Source organism: Aulonocara sp. 'chitande type north' Nkhata Bay, linkage group LG14, assembly GCF_057382095.1.
Source record: "Aulonocara sp. 'chitande type north' Nkhata Bay isolate Kocher_YH1m ecotype deep benthic linkage group LG14, A_spYH_male_GT1.1, whole genome shotgun sequence".
NCBI classification, from domain to species: domain Eukaryota; kingdom Metazoa; phylum Chordata; class Actinopteri; order Cichliformes; family Cichlidae; genus Aulonocara; species Aulonocara sp. 'chitande type north' Nkhata Bay.
In genome coordinates this window covers 12,182,625-12,199,861 of record NC_141357.1, presented here as the reverse complement: position 1 = coordinate 12,199,861, position 17,237 = coordinate 12,182,625, and the positions used below count along the sequence as shown (strand labels likewise).

The following is a 17,237-nucleotide window of genomic DNA, read 5'->3' as shown; positions in this document are numbered from 1 at the left end:
CTGTGTGCCACTGTTACTCCCTGTAATGTGATTACAGTGTTTAACATGTGGAGCCTTCATCAATATTTAATTATTAATATTACAGCTGGTGTCCTGACAGCAAACATGGGCCCTGCAGGCAACTGATAGGGACCCCGACTCATTTCAGTTTCTCTGTTTTGAGTGGTGTTGTAGCTCTTGTGGGTCTGATATTTGGGTCTTCAGTTTTTGAAAGTGTGCATGTCTGGTAATGACTTGTCTCAGTCTGCATCTTGAAGCGATGCAAACAGCAGAAATCTCATTATTACTGAATAATCCCACAAGGCTTTTGTTTGTCGCTCATTTATATTAGACAAATTAAATGTTTAGAGCTTTTATTATTATTGCCTCGCTACATATCGATAGAAAAACATGGCGTCTTATTTATTGAATGAAGTGTTAACATCTGAAGCTAAATGAGCTGCTCTGATCACTACTATTGACCCGCGTTTGATTAAAATGTATTAAGGGCCTGTTGATGAGCGTCAGCAGACATGCTGCTTGACACAGTCTCCTCTCTGCTTCTGTGTCTCTCGCTCGCTCTCTCTTTCCACCCATTTTGACTCTGTTCTTCGTCCTCTCTGACAGATTTGTGTTTTCCTGATATTCTGCAGGTCTCACCCTTGGCCCTATTGTAACATTACTTCCACTCTCTCTCTCTCTATTGTCAGGCTAAACAGCGGCATGATATCACTCTTCAGCGGGATCGTCCAGTACTGGACCTGTTAGCAGGCGGCTACAATATGCATTATGGAGCTTGTGATTTATGCCATATTTCAGGGCTCCTTGTAGAACAAAATCACGATGATGTGTTAGGGCCACATTAAGAAAAAAATTTAGCGGACCTACTTCTAGGCCTGTTACCCGCAGAAGTAATTGACATTGAGGACATTTACCTGTTTAATGTGACGATAATGGCCTGCGAAAAAGTTATTACAAGGAACTGGCTTCAAAGGGATCCTTTGAGATTGAAGCAATGGCGAGATGTCATGGAGGAAATTTCCACGATGGAAAAAATAACTTATTACTTAAGACTTGAAGCACATCGATTCGAACAACGATGGAAGAAATGGAATCTGTATAAGGCTCGACCAAACACAGACATTCTTTGATGTTTAGGTAGCACCACACAAGTTGTTTACTCTTTTTTTTTTGCCATTTGTTCTCCCTCACCCCTTAATTTTTTTCTTTTATTCCCTCCATTTATTGTAAATGACTGAGGAAAATGAAAAACTAAAGTTAAAAAAAAGTGTCAGTTTTGGAGCCTGTTATCGAATCTTTATGGAGGGGAGGAAAAAATAGGGGGAAAAAGGTATTTGTTACATATTAATGACAGCGATGTTCAGATTTTGTCGTGAAGGAGAAAGGATCTATAAACCTGATCTCCACCTGACCTCTGACTCTGTCACTGATCCGTCAGGTTGAGAGGAGAGTCGTCAACCAGTTAGCCGCAGCGTACGAGCAGGAGCTGCTGCCTAATGGCTGCACGCCCCGTGTGTCTGTCCAATCGGAAGGCCAGAAAGATGGCACGACAGCCTGTCCTTTGAGGTGGTTGGAGAGGACAGCCAGTGTAGAACACTGGATATTGTATGACTGTTATCGAATCTGTGTGAAAAAAAATAATTAAAAAAACAAACTGATATTTGTGACACATTAATAACAGCAACTTTCTTATTTTCCTGTGAAGGAAAAACGGATAATCAAAGATGATTTGACTGTCTTTTAGCACATTATTCACATCAGCAGAGGCACGCTGATGAAAATGTAAACACAACCTGCGTAATCTGTTCTCCCCAATGAAGAATGTGCTAGTGGAGAGAGTGCATTTGAAGCATGGTTGATATAACTGGCTTGTAAGTAGTTTCTGTTGATGCATGTTAATGTAAAGAAGTCTATCATAGCTGCGAGCGAGCTCTGGTGCTTTCGTTTGTGTCCCTCTGACATTAAGAGGAATTTAGTCATAAAGAGAAAATATTTAAAGTGTTGCATCATAAATGTTTGAACAGCACGCTGCCAAGGCGCCAAATGTAATCGAGCGACGTTTGTCATTCTTGTATCCGAGTCTCCGCCGTGTAAATAAAGTCATCACAATCAAAAGGGAATTCCTTGCTTTTTTTGTTGTTGTTGTTCCATTTGTGTTGCACTGACACCCCTGATGGATAGATGTGTGTGAGAACCTGGGTGGGAATTCTGCAACAATAATGCTCATCCGCCACGTAAAACGACATGACATAGGAATTTCCTTGGAATTCTGATTCTGTGTGGGGGTCTGCGTCGGACGCTGGGAGGGAATGCAGAAAGAATCTCTCACACATGCACGCAGCCTGCAGGAATGTCTTCTCCATAGGGAGGAATTAGCATGCAGGGAAAAGACACATTCACTCTTACTGTGCTCCGCCTGGACCCCCCAACAACACACACACTATCACTTTCTTTTAGGTACACACAGAGTCACAGCTGTCTGTGAGGAGGAAGTACCTGTGCTGTTTATAAATCAATCCCCTTTAGCCGCATCTGTACTGCAGTCATTTTCTCGATTTAAGTGAATTTTCAACAAGAGTAACACAGAATATTTGCAGCTTCCAGCACTTTTTGTAATCTGTCATACTGGTGCACAAAGATGGAAAGGTGAAGATGTCTCTGCGTTTATGCTAAAAATGCATTTATCAAAAGAATTTTTTTTCATTTTGTACATTTGTTAAAATCGCCACTGTTTAAAGGCTAAAATGTCTCTTAGAAGCTCTCTGAACTGCCTCTCTGTATACTTTAGGATAGAAGAAATCAAAAGAGCATACAGATTTTAGCTGAAAATTTTGTTGTCACGATTTGGTTGCTTTGACTCCTCAAAAGATTTCGTGTGTGCCTCCTCTGAGCTGAAATAAGGGGGAATATTCTCTCCTCTCTTTGATGCCTTCTTTACCACCCACCTCCCAGTCATTCATCAGTGTGAAGCATGTGGGTTGGTGGGGGAGATACCATACCACTCACGAATCTAAGATTACTCTGTGGTTGTATAAACTGTGGGTTGTGCTAAAAATGAACTGCCAAATGCCTCAAATGTCATCTGCATGAAGCCGATGCCTTTAAACTGTTGACACCCACAGACAAAACAGCAACAGGCCAGCAGAGGTTTTTTTTTAGTGTTTTTAAGTGAGACTTTAAGTGGCTTCATCTGGACTGTAGATCAGGTTTTGCTGTGATACCTCCAGGCTTTTTCTCATCTCTTATAACCCTCAAACACATCTACACTTTATGGTTTTAGGAAGGGGGAAAGTGTGTGTGTGTGTGTGTGTGTGTGTGTGTATCCATTTACCCTCCCCGGAGGAAGACAAGAATAAGAAGAGGAGGAGAAAGAGAAGACGCTCTTAGTCTGTCTGTCAGGCTATTTCTGACTGCTGCCATTTCTCTGATTAGATTATGGAGAAACAGAAACCTGGCCCTCCATCGTCCTAACCTCCCTCTCCCGCTATCTCGCTGCATTTCCCTCACTCAAGCCTTCCTCTGCCTCCTGCTTCTCCACCGTCCTCTCTCTCTCTCTCTCTCCCCCCTTCCTTCTTCCTTGTCTGTCCCATCTGTCCATCTCTCCCACTTCCTGCTGCTCATAAAGATGGACACAAGTCCAAGATGCAGGCGAGATACAAAAGGTAAACCTGTGGGGGAGGGGTTACAAGGGAAGATGTGCATGTGGAGGGGCTCCTGGTAGCTCTGGGGTTCAAAAACAACAACAACAACAACAACAAAACAACAAGAACCCACCAGCATGGACTGCACGTTGCTGTCCAGGATAAAGCTTTTACACAGAGAGTTTCTAATTCACTGAAGCTCAGCCAGCAGCAGCCAGGTGGAGGTGGTGAATGATAAACGACTACTAGCGGCTCTCCAATTATCATATCTGTCCCTGCTCTTAACGGGGGATTTTCATCCGTGTCCCTCCGCGCTTCTCTCATCTCTGCCTCTCCTGCCCTCGCTCATTGTGCTCCCCTAGGAAAGCGATCGATTTCACCTCCATTAGGCTACCTCAGTCCACTCAGCTCTTAGTCTGAAGATGCTCCCCATTCATGCAAAGCAGCGCAGTTACCACTGCCAGCACAGTACCGGACCTCGCATGTTCGTTAAAGTAACACTGCCGGGTCTCTTCCTGTTAACCCCTGACGCCGTGGAGGGTTCGGTGGAAGGGATGCTCGCACCGGCCCGTTACCGTAAAGCAATCACGTGACAGTCCCCTGGGAGAATTAGCATAAAAGACAAATAAAGGACCCCACCAAAAAAAACCCATCTCTGACACACACACACACACACACACACACACCAGTCTGTCCTCCTTTCTTTTAAAGAAAAGGAACAAATCCATTCCGCCTAATTCGAACCTTGCTCAGGGACAGCTCGCGTGGCAGATTGCAGCCTAATTAGTTTAGAGGGAATTTAATTCAATTAACTTTCCACAGCTCCGCGCGCCCCGCCGCTGGGCTGCTTTCAGAGCGCGGGGCCAGAGCTCGAGATCTAATTAGCGTGTTTGGAGAAGCTCTCCTGCGCGCGGCCATCCCTCGCCGCTCCAGCTGTGGTGTGCTTGTATCTGTGTGTATGTGTGCGTATGTGTGTGTATGCGGTCTCCCGGGACCTGGTTTTTATCCTAAAAAGCTTCTTTTTTAAGTAACATGCCGTTATCCATTAGGATAATACAGGTCTGGTGCTGCAGCAGAGGTGTACGCAGCTTGTGAATAACCGCAGCTGCTCTGCGTCATATTCTGCCTGATGAATGCGCGTTCACTTCAGGTTAGAGCGGACTTAAATAATAATGAGCGTAATGTGATGGGTTAAAATTAATGGCCATGTTTCGAGGCTATTTTTTTTGGCAACTCCGTCCTGATGAGCCTTTGTGCCGGACAGCCATTTTTGGCTCATAAAGGTTTGTCTCAATCTGTCCCAGTCGGACTAGAACCTGACAAGAACGTGGATTTCTGAGTGTGCTGCGCCAAATTCCACCGGGTATCTAAACGAATATGCTGCTTTTTTTAGTGCACTTACTAGCACCCTGTGGTTTTTCCACCTGTGCGAACATTTTATGCGCAAAAATTCAGATTTTATGAAGCCATTTTCCGTCATATGAAGACAAAGCACAGATCTTTGTCAGTAGCGGTGCAGTTAATTAAGGAGCCATGTCTTTACCTCTCGCCCTGTTTACTCACTGCACTCGCCACATAAATGGGACAATGCGCACTGAAAATTAGCTCGATTTAATATTTCAAAACTATTTGACTATATTCTTATTAGATCTATTTTCTCCTCTAGAGTAGACTCCACACCAGACTGTGATTGTGATCTAGCACACAAGCACCGGCTGACTGAGGACTTAACCGTAACTTGCTGCCTCTCTAACGCAGTTAGACGCGCGCTATCGTCTCTCGCCGGAGCGTCACGGTATATTCGGGTAATTGGGGACTGATATGCGGAGACAGCCTGCACCGACGGGACCCCCACCCGGGGGGGCCCACCAACCCCCTCCCATCCAGCTCCGTCTCTCATCCATCACCTTGCAAATCAAATGTGCACACCGCCAGCCTCGATTGCGGCCGTGAAAACGCAGGCCGATGTTAACGGCAGGATCCGCGAGCTCTGATTTTATTTTATCCGCAATCAAATCGACCTCCGAGGGAAGAGGATCTTAAGAGGAGCGATGACACGACACATTTTAGTCACACTGCAGGTAGCAGACCAGCTGCTCGGCCGTTTTGACTACACAGTCACATTATGAGCAAATGGGGGAAAAATACAAAAGTAAATAACAATAATCACGAATCCTGAAAATCCTAGAAGTACTCTTTACCAAAGGCAAAACAATGCACTGATTGATTGATTATCAGTTACATAAATCACTGTTGGGACATTTAGAATTATAGGGACAAAGAGCTACAGACAGATGATTGCTCAGTTAGCAGCTGAGTATTTAAAAATATGGAGACACTTGGTGATACAACGCGCGTAGACTTCTGTCCAAAGAACCCACGCACGTTTTAAATCACACTAACTTTTATTTTTACAGATAAGTGTTCATATTAAAAACAACGATTTACTGCAACACATTCTTTTAAAAGCAGAATTGTGAATATTTGTTGAAACGATTACATTAATCTGCGTGTAATTTCACATTAAATCAGGTCAACGTGACCAGATCCCAACAAACTAAATGTGGGACCCGTTTACCAACTCTCTTGCTAAGTAAAAACAAGAAGAATAGAAAAAGAAGCTGAAGTTTGCTCTCATGGTATCATGTAATGGTTTTATATACTCCTGTATATCCTGGGTTTCAGTGGGGATGCAGCCATAGATTGGCAGAACGTATTTGACTCATATCTGACAATTTCAGTCATTTTTAGCCAGTTATCACATGCATGCTGCTTCATTCTCACCAAATTTTCTACTTTGCAAAATAAAGATAAAGAAATATCTTGACAATGAAGATAACAAGCTAAAACAAAGGGGGGGAAACGGAAAAACTCTAGTGGCCAGTTGGCTCTTTTTTTTCTTTCTGATAGTTCGGGGTAAAATCCAGACTTTAGAAAACCGCATGTCCTGCAGGAGGAGGAGGACTAAAAATGCCGTGCAGTAAAACTTAAAGACGGGCACCTGGTCACCCTAAACCAGGCAGTGAAGGAGGGTTATCGCCTGCCTAAAAAAGCATTTCTCTTGGTGCACAGCCATCAGCTGGATGTAGCTATGCTCACATCATGTAGTGTAATATTTATTGTACTCTGGACCTTGGCACTGACTTCAGTTAAGTCGATGAAATAGTGTAATCTCTGCTTTTATTCGAGCATTACAGCTCTTTTTCAGAGCTCGACAAAGAGGAAGTTAATATCCAGACCTGCGAATCAATAGCTGCCTGAGTCTGGAGCAAGAAAACTGCTTTGAGCACATGGGACATGTTCTTCTTTGAGCTTCGGTGATGGATGGATGGACCTGGCAGTCTCCCTCTCTGACTGACAGCCTCGCTTGGATATCAGACCCGCCGCCTGTCACAGAGACAGAAACCGGACTGGGCCTCCCGGGTGGCTTTTCATCACGCCAGTGTCGCCGCTGTCCCATCCTTCACTGACCCCTTCTCCCCCCGTCTCTACCCACACACCTCTCCATCTCTCCTTCAAGACTATCCATCCATCCATCACACAGGCCGCCCTTTTCATCCGTGCGCCATCACCGCCAACAAGGCGCACACACGAGTTTCCGACCGCCCTCTTCGTTAAGGCCAATCTGCATGCAGCCCTGCAGAGCTCCAGTCGGTGTCGTTAGGGCAGGAAGACCATCACAAGGAATTAGAGCAGCAGGAAAGACGGGAGCAGAAAAAAGAAACGCCGAGAATTTAATCTCTCTGCGGATCATCCCCCTTTAGCGGGCAGACAGGACAATTAATGTGGCCTGAATTTAAAAAAAAAAAAAAAAAAAGAAAGAAAGAAGAAGAAGCAAGCAAAACAAAAGAAAACATGCAGGTTAATGCGCTCTGGGTCATTTTGTGACCTCAGTAAGTCCCTCACTGAGAACATGAAGTGATTGGGTTGGGCTTTAAAACTTCTCCCATGAAACCTTGAAATACAATTATTACGATTTTATTATTATTATTATTATTATTATTATTATTATTATTATTATTATAGACTTCGAGGTTAGCGCATTAAAAATGATAGCTTCAGCTTCAGCAATAAATTCAATTCTATTTAATTCTATTTTATTTTGCAGAGCTGTCATTTACAGTTTTATCATCGGTAATTTGAATGTTTATTACCAGATAATGTTACCAATCAGTCGCTGAAAGGAGTCAGTCATACTCTGCTCACAAACAGACAGCACGCTACGGGCCTTCATTCGCTTTTCCCTAATAACCCACGGGCCTATAATCCTTATAGTCGGGGTTCCTCTCTCGGGGGCTCTCAGGAGCCTCTAGGGGACCATTGTGTGCCCCCTCTGTTGACTCAGACGCCATGAATGCCAAAGCTCCCCGTAACTGTTTCCTAAAAATCGCCCCATGAATGTAAAAGTCCAAAGTTAAAGCCTTCGCAGCAGAGAAGTCTCCCCCTGCGCCGGAGCACTATAGGGCGGATTAGCGGCCTGGAAGAGACCGGTCCCTTCTTTGAAGGGATTAAAGTTTAAATGGTTTAAAAGCGGGAGAGCTAGGGTCGTTCCTGGCTGCGCTTTTTTTTTTTTTTTTGGAAGGCAGAAACGACCCTGGAGAGTTTAACTTTGAAACTGTTTAAGTTTCTCGGTAAACTCACCTCTGAACCCAGCAAAGAGAAAAGCGGACATACAACAAATGGAAGGCCTGGGAGCTGACCGGTTAATGTGGAAATCCAACAGAGGAAAGAAAAACTCACACAATGTAGGGCTGTATTTATTTAAGTGCCTTAAATGTTATAAGGGTTGATGCAGGTTATCCCTGTTAGTTCACGCGTTAAGGAGGTTCGCTGTGATTTTGTTTAAGGATTTGAAAATCGTATAAAGTGTTGTGACGCACACACGAAGCAATAAATGAAGTGGTCCATAATTAACTTTTTTTCTTTATTAATATCATGTGTAAAGTCTTTCTCCTGAAGTCAAAAAGACCTTCGTGTACCAGCTGCACTGAGCTGTAACGAATGCGTAACGATACTTTGTGACGGCGATGCCCCAAATATTTTCAAATGTGCATTAAATCGGTGATTTTGATAAGTCTTTGAGTTTAACAATTCCTAGAAAAAAAATCGTAAATAAAATAAAATCGTATTAAACAAAAAAAGAAAAAAGATTTGGGTCCCTGTAATGACAAATCAGCGGCCTCAGACTTGTTTGTCTCGTGCGGGCCTCATCTGTGATGTTCAGGCAGCATCTAGCATCTGAACACAACTAGCCCCGCGCGCCGCCCCGCCTCGAACTCCATCACACGATAAACACCGTAAACAAATCTGATTATTGTCGCTTATTTGTAGTTTAAGCGAACGCGGAGAGGCGAATGCGCGCATGCGCGCGTGTGCAGCGGGTTAATGTCATTAAGGAGCATCAACAGCATCATCATCAGGAGCAGCTGCAGCGTGTGCAGCCTGTGGTCAAAGGAAGGCAGGGCGCGCACGTTGAGACATTTTTATGCGTGCACGCAGGCCAAACTTAATTAATTCCTCGCGTACACGCAAAACCTAATTTTGGTTTGTGGATTTTATTATTTGCTAGAACTAATGAAATACGTGTTAATTTCACGAAAAGCAGCGAGAAACCCCCTCTTTTTAAAAATGGCACCATGCACATTTGGCAGCTACGTGGAGCGCGCGCGCGTCTGCCTGCCTGCCGGTTTCAAAGCCTCCCCGTTTGTGCGCGCGTGTGTCTGTGTAATGGGGGCCGTGTGGGATATGACTTATCACATTGTATGACACCGAACAATAAACTTAAACCAATTTATGAAGCTTCAATGCGTTTATGGTTAGCCTGTCGTGGTTGCTCGGTTGTCTCCGCAGCCAGCTCCCTCTCTAGTCCTATACATCAAACTGACGCTCACTCTGGTGACATCTCCGTAAAAGTGATCGGAATCAAATCAAAGCTTTTAATCTCACCAATCACCGTCACATCTGGACGTTTCCCCTCACATAAAGACTTCTGTGGCTGAGCCGCGGATGGTTCCAGGAGCTCGCAGGGACACTATTGACCGGTTATGGAGCATTATTATTATTATTATTATTATTATTATTATTATTATTATTATTATTATTATTATTATTATTTGGGGGGTGAATCTGTTTGTGCATATTTCAGTCGCCTGTGACGATATTAAGCAGACCGTTATGGCTTAAAGTCGTCACATATGTCTTAATATCGCAAAAAACGCTTCACTAGAACCTCCCAGAACAGCGAGGATGTCTATCCCGAGGGTGTGTTTCTCAAGCACGGCGCACATTTTCTTTATAAAATTAGCTTCTTTGTATTCATGTTTTAAAAATAAAATGTTTCCAAGCTTGTAGGCCTGATGTGTTGTTTGGCTACATTCGTGCTTTACTTTAGTTCCTAGAAGACCCATCCTAAATAAATAAATAAATAAATAAAAATCACAGACAAGGTTTCCAAAGCGATCATGCATATTCTGTAAGGTCCAAGTTTTTTCAGAGCGAGTGGCTTCAAAGTATAGCTAGGAGTAAAAAATGAATAAAAATGTATTCATTTAGTTGTTCAAATAATTTCCACCTGTAAACTTTATTCACCAGCTGAATTTTTCATTCAAACAGCTGGAATGAATTAAGCTAAGCACCTACATTAATTTCATTAGTAACACCTGTGTTCGCCCAGGCGACAGGTAGGCCATTACTATGACGTAAACACTGATTGTAGTGTCGCGTCAGTAAAACTCTGAAACAGAGACGTTCGGTTTTGGTCACATTACGGCTGAAAGAAAAACTCTGAACTCACCGGAATCACAAACGTCCGATTAAGGATGCACGCGCGTTATAGCGCGCTGTAATTCTTTTTAGACGCGCGCGATTTAACTCCGCTGACACCTGCTAGCTCGCGATGCTGTGGGCCGCGTGGGCGGTGCAGAGAGCGGTGGGAGGGGAGCAGAGGGGAGGGGGGCTGTCCGTGTCCGTGCTCGCTCACTGGTGGCATTGTCATGGAAACAAGACCACCGCCTTCGCTATTGTCTCGCGCTCTGCCAAGTTTATTATAAACAGCGCGCGAGCCGCTGCGCGCTGTCAAACGGAGCGCGAGCGCAGAGCGAACCTCAGTCCAGGGAGGGGAGCCGAAGAGACGGACAGAGAGAGGGGAGAGTAGGGAGAGAGAGCGGAGCTGCAGAGAAAACATCTGGATTACTTACCAGCCGCGTGACGGTGACATACAAACCTTAAAGCCCACAAAAGCCTGGAGAAACAAACCAACCGCGTCAGGAGATTCTGGAGAAAAAAGTCCAACTCTGACTGGTTTAAACGACTCACAGCAATCCCAGAAACTAACAGCAGCCTCAGACCCGACTGAAGCCGCCCTGACCCGAGTTTCCAGCGCACTTCTTCACAGACCGGTGTCTGCGCCGGCTGACCTCCATGTATAAGATGGATTACTCATACCTGAACTCCTATGACTCCTGCATGGCAGCCATGGAAGCGTCGGCCTACGCGGACTTCAGCTCCTGCAGTCAGGCCAGCTCCTTCCAGTACAACCCGATCCGGAGCGGCCCTTTCTCCAACCCTGGCTGCACTCCCCTCAGCACGACCAGCTGCACGCTGGGAGCCCTGCGAGAGCACCAGCCCACACCTTACTCCTCAGGTACAGGAACCTCTCCTTGTGTTCCCGTTTCAAGGTCTCCGCAAGATTTCATTAAGACACCAAAAGATCGGCAAGAGAAGGGCGAAATATATGATCATATTTAACTTTTTTATATGACACAAATTTTAAACCCGAGGCCTTTTTCCAAACTATCTTTATTTTAGTGGAAATGACTAATTAAATATCATGCTTATGAAGGAGATGATGATGAAATAATAATAATAATAATAATAATAATAATAATAATAATAATAATAATAATAATAATAATAATAATAATAACAACAACAACAATAGAAAAGGCGAATCATTCTTTATTTTTAGCGGGGATAATTATATCATTATTTAAACAAGTAATTAATGTTTGTTGTTCCGCAGTGTCTGTGGATTTTAACTGACTAAAGTGCTGGAGAATCTTATAGTTTCTGTTTGCATTAACAATCTTAGACGGCGAATTATTTTTGTGGCAAAACTCTGTATAAATTAATCCAATAACCCGGCTTATTTAAGCTTATAACAAGGTGATTTTGATTTATTTTTTTTCAGTAAGGAAGAATGGTTAACACTTAAAAATGGGTATTAATAACTTTAAAAAAAAAAAGAGAATAAACAAACAGTTAATGGATTTTTCCCACTAAACATTTTATTATAAATCAACCGATTGTACAGCCTCCCGGAGTCCGGGTTGGTGTGGCCAGATGTCAGCTACGGATGGGTTTAAAACCAATTAATCAATTAATCCTCCTTATTCAGTAACCTTACAAGAGCCATTTTTTATTTATTTTTAATAACTATTTTAAGAACAGAAAATTTCCCAAAACTTTTTTACAAAACAAAAATAAACGTAAAAAAAAAAAATTATATATATATATATATATATATATATATATATATATATATATATATATTTTAAGTTAAATGAAAAAAAATGCGGCGAGATGAGGCGTGAAATGTTTCGTGGCCTCTGCGACTCAGTGCTCGGCCTCCGCAGTTTTACGCGCTAGTTTAGCCCTATTAAAAAAAAAAATATTTTATTAAACGGAAACAATTATTCCCTTTCAGTCCCTTACAAGTTCTTCTCGGACCCATCTGGCCTGAACGAGAAGAGGAAGCAGCGGCGCATCAGGACCACGTTCACCAGCTCCCAGCTGAAGGAGCTGGAGCGCGTGTTCGCAGAGACGCACTACCCGGACATCTACACCCGGGAGGAGCTGGCGCTGAAGATAGACCTGACCGAGGCCCGAGTACAGGTGTGCCATCAGGCTTTTAAATCTTCAGCACGACTGAAATGAAGTGAAAGTCAGGACGTCTGACACTTATATAACAAATAAAACTGTGTATCCGCCTAATGCCCCGTCTTCACCTGTGTATGTGTGTTTCTGTCAGGTGTGGTTTCAGAACAGACGTGCCAAGTTCCGTAAGCAGGAGCGTGCAGCCAACGCCAAAGCCAACAGCTCTGCTGGCACCACAGGCAGCAGCAGCAACAACAGCTCTGGAGGGAAAAAGGGCGGGGAGCCAAGATCTTCATCAGATGATGATGAGTCTAAAGAGTCCACCTGTAGCCCCACACCTGACAGCACGGCCTCCCTGCCGGGCTCAGCCAATGGAAACTTGGGGAGCCCTGCCAGTCTGAGCCCCAGTCCGGCTCCTGCCAACAGCAGCTACACCAACACCTCCAGCTCTCCGGTTCTCCAGGGGCTGAAGCCTCCCAGCTGGTCCAGTCTGGGGCCCTCCAACCCGGCCGTGGCGCAGCCCGCTGCCCAGACTCAGGAGATTCTGAAGGCCTGGCAGCCAGCGGACAGTATGACCGGGCCCTTTGCCGGAGTTCTGTCCTCTTTCCACAGAAAACCCAATCCCACCATCAAGACGAATCTGTTCTGAAGAACAGAGCAAGACAAATGAGAAACAAACTGTAAGCGAGAGGAGTTTCTAGCCTTTGTGGAGAGAGACAAGACTTGCCCATTAAAACACTGAATCCGTTGCTGTAGTCTGCTGCGGTCCAGCAAGGTTCTCAGTTCTTCTCTTACCGACTCAGAAAATAAAATCACAGGTCTGCTCACCATCTGCCGTCCAAAAATATTATGCAACAGTCCACACTGTACCTGTAAAACCTACCTTGACACGGGCAGTTTCCTCCCTTTCCTGCAATGACTCCACTCTCACTCTCCGATAAAACAAAGAGAAATACTTTACTTAATAACGGTAAACTATACAGGCCCTTAAACTGTCCATATTTGCATTGTCTTTTCGGTCTGTCTGGTGCACCTACATTCCCACACTCACTGCACTGCAGCAAACTCGGTGGTGCATGGCAGCAGCTCTGATGAGTATGGCGGTCAGGTACGAGTTTAAAGCAGAAATCTAAACATCACACTCCGAAATCTGCTGGGGAAGCAAACTTTCACCCTCAAGCACAACTTCCTCTAAGCCCCCCCGACACACAGGCTTTCACCAGTTGGAATAGGTTCCCCCCTAAATCTCTTTGCCAAGCAGAGCAGGGGCACCCAAAAATCCAATTAGACCTGCCGGGTCTAGACCAGACATCCCCAGTTCACCTCACGCTCCCCCCTCCTTCTTTACTGTATCAAGTCCTCCAGAATCCCACACTCTCGCCGTCCCATCATGCCTTTATCTATCAAACAGTTTGTCAGACTTTTGCAAGGCAAAGAGTTGGAGACTTTAAGGTGTTTCGACTCCATTTTTAGTTCATATGCTGCTACTTCCTCCCCCGTTCTTTGTTCGGAATAAAGCAGATTGTAGCCTGATTATATCTGACGTCTCTGACCAGACTGAAGCGAACAAATGAGTTTGTACAGCAGGTCGCAGTCCGGGTTAGGGTCTTTAGCAGGCTTACGAGTCATACGTTTCTCTCCCATAGGTGACATGTGGGGTAATCTGGCAATACACTGAGAGATGGAGTTTTGTACTGTATCCGCATTAATACTCAGATTTTGTTTCTTCTTTCCTTTTTTTTTTTTTTTTTAGCTTGCGAGAGTTGCTTGTAAATCACCTCTATTGCATTTTGATGAAACTCACTGGTTTCTGAGGAAGAAAAAAAAAAGTATTTAATATTTTTATTATGTCAGTGAGAAACCTGCGCATTTATTTGAACTGCCCCATAAAGTTTTGTGACTGTAAATTCTGTAATTAGTAATATAAATATTAGGTAGGCTTTGTTTTTGGTTTTTTGCTTTACAGATCCATTTCATTGCAGAGCGCCTGTCTCACGGACCAACGCGTCAACGACAACTACAGACTGACAGAAAGCTCGAGTGAATGAGATGTTATAGCACTACTCTGAATATTCTAATAAATCTACATTATGGAGGCATTACCTGGCGCGCGTGGTGGTCTGGCTTCTTGTGTGTGGCATCACCATAACAGTGTTGTGTTTTATGTGCAAACATATACAGGTTGTCATACAAATCCAATTCCAAAAAAGTTGGGATGCTGTGTAAAATGTAAATAAAAACAGAATGCAATGATCTCCAAATCTCAATCTCAGTTAACAACAGAATAGAAAAAACAAACATATGAAATGTTTAAATTGTGCCTATTTTATAAAATATGAGCTCAATGAGAATTTGATGGCAGCGATGCATCGCAAAAAAATTGGGACAGGGGCAACAAAAGGCTAGAAGAGTCAGTGGTCCTAAAGAGAAACAGCTGAAGGAACATTTTGCAACTAATTGTGCTAATTGGCAACAGGTCAGTAATAAAAGATGATCAGGTATATAAAATAAAGCATCTTAGAGAGGCGATTCTCCAGTCTACAAATTGCAAAATTATTTTCTAATAATCTTCCTGAACATAAAATTGTGAAGACTTTACTATCTCACCATTCACAGCACATAATATCACCAAAAGAGTCAGAGAATCTGGAGAAACTTGGGATAAAAACAGGCCTTATTCTCTCATGGAGATCACAGCATGGGCTCAGAAACATCCATGAATCATTATCTGTGAGCACCGTGCCATCCACAAAGGTTAAAGCTCTATCGTGCAAAGAAGACGCTGCATGTGAAGATGATTCAGGGGAACAATGCACATTTAAAATGTCATCACAAACTGAAACGTGAAATGCTGCATCCTCTGGATGAAAGAGAGGAAGATATTTTCCCATACTTGCATATTTTAGCAGGATGATGCTAAACCGCATACTGCTGCAAGACTGCAGGTGCTGTACTGGCCTGCCAGCAGAACTTTCACCAAATATTTAAAAAAAAAACCAAAAAACAACCCAAACAAACATCTGGAGCAATGAAACAAAAACTATGACAGAAGAGTAAGGACTGCTGATCAGCCAGAATCTGATATCAGACAAGAACGGGACAGCATTCCCCCCCCAGAAGTCTGTCAAGGTTTACGGACTGTTGTTAAAGGAAGAGGTACAGAATGTTAAACGCGCGATTTGTAAACCCAGCTCTCTCTTTTTTGAAGCAGGTCTACAGCTCACAGCTTCCTCTGCTGACGACAAACCAAGAGAATAAGTTCATGTTTAAATATGTAAGGGTATTACAATTTAATTGAATAAAAATACATGGGTGAACAACTTACATTAATTTAACATAACCGACGTAGACTGCATGAAGAAACAACAAGAAATGGAGTGTCAGATAAAACAAGTCTCTTTTTTCCACTTACACACACACACACACACACACACACACACACACACACACACACACACACACACACACACACACACACACATCACTGAGAACACTGAAAAGGCTCAAAAAGACTTAAATTTAACACAACTGAACGACAGATCCAGAGTCTCTGTGCTGTGACGGTTGGGCCGTTAAAGGATTAGACACATTGTAAAAAAACAAACATAAGAGGCGAGTAGAGTCAAAGGTTATAATTCAACAGTGTATTTGGGTGGGAGGGGGCTCTCTTTGAGGCGTGAATGAAGGTCTCATTCACAGAGTTAGAGATGAATGCTTTACTATGTTGACAGCAGTAAACACACATGACATTCACATCTTAGTGTTGGTGATCCCCCTTAGAAGAAGGCAGGTGTTAGGCATGTGGAGGTGAAGTCACATCTCTTTAAGGTCTTTTCTTTTTTAAATTGAAATTATGAACAAATAAAACTATCCGACTTTTAACTGCTTGAAAACTAAATCTAAAACCAAATTTGACTAAGGAGTGTAACCGCTACTGGCATACTTCGTCCTGTGTTCCGCAGGTTTCCAGGGTCAGGTTTGTGGCGCAACAGCGCCATCTGCTGCTCACATCCAGAAACAGTAGCCCTGACGTCGCACCTGACCTGCAGAAACCTGAGTTTTCTGTTTTCAGTCAGTTGACAGCGTCTCCCATAAGAGTAAAAGGTGCCATGATCCTAAAGCTAGGCAATGCGTTGAGTAATTTAAGAAAAAAAAAACCCAAACTAAATGACAGTAAAATGTCAGAGAGAAAACAAATGTTTTGGTGTTGAATTAGTTCATGTATTTGGCTACCTTAACCAATTTGCCTGAACGCTGCTCCATTTATATATTTGAAAATGAAACGCAGAAAATATGCTGACATGTTTTCAAGGCAACAAACAATAACATATTGAATTCACAGAATTTGAATTCTGTGAATTCAAATTCAGCATCTTCACAGGCAACATGTGAGAATGAGAAATGTACTTTGCTAAAATCTTTGACATATTTCACCTTGGTACAGCATTAATTACACCATTTAGCCTCCTCATTTTATTGACCTATACTGACTGTTTCAATAACAACTAGCTGCAACAGGCCACTTAAAAAAAGGCGACTTGACAAGTTGATGGCTAACACAGTCACCTAACATGCTGCACCCAGGTGGAATACACTTTTAGCTCTAACGGGGTTAATTTGGTTTGCTCGATATTCCCTTTATCATTAAAAACATTGATAAAACCATAAATGCACATCATTAACTGAATACACAAACTGAAAAAAAATTTGAGTTTATCTCAC

General features: G+C 43.2%; 1 protein-coding gene across 1 annotated transcript; it reads left to right on the top strand.

Annotated features, from left to right (window-relative positions):
* The first annotated feature begins 10,656 nt into the window (after window positions 1-10,656).
* On the top strand, window positions 10,657-14,608 carry phox2a (paired like homeobox 2A). The gene is made up of 3 exons (XM_086262779.1): window positions 10,657-11,283; window positions 12,346-12,533; window positions 12,670-14,608. The coding sequence occupies exons 1-3, from the start codon at window positions 11,061-11,063 to the stop codon at window positions 13,162-13,164; spliced, it is 906 nt and encodes a 301-aa protein (XP_086118905.1). The 5' UTR covers window positions 10,657-11,060; the 3' UTR covers window positions 13,165-14,608.
* The last annotated feature ends 2,629 nt before the right edge of the window (window positions 14,609-17,237 follow it).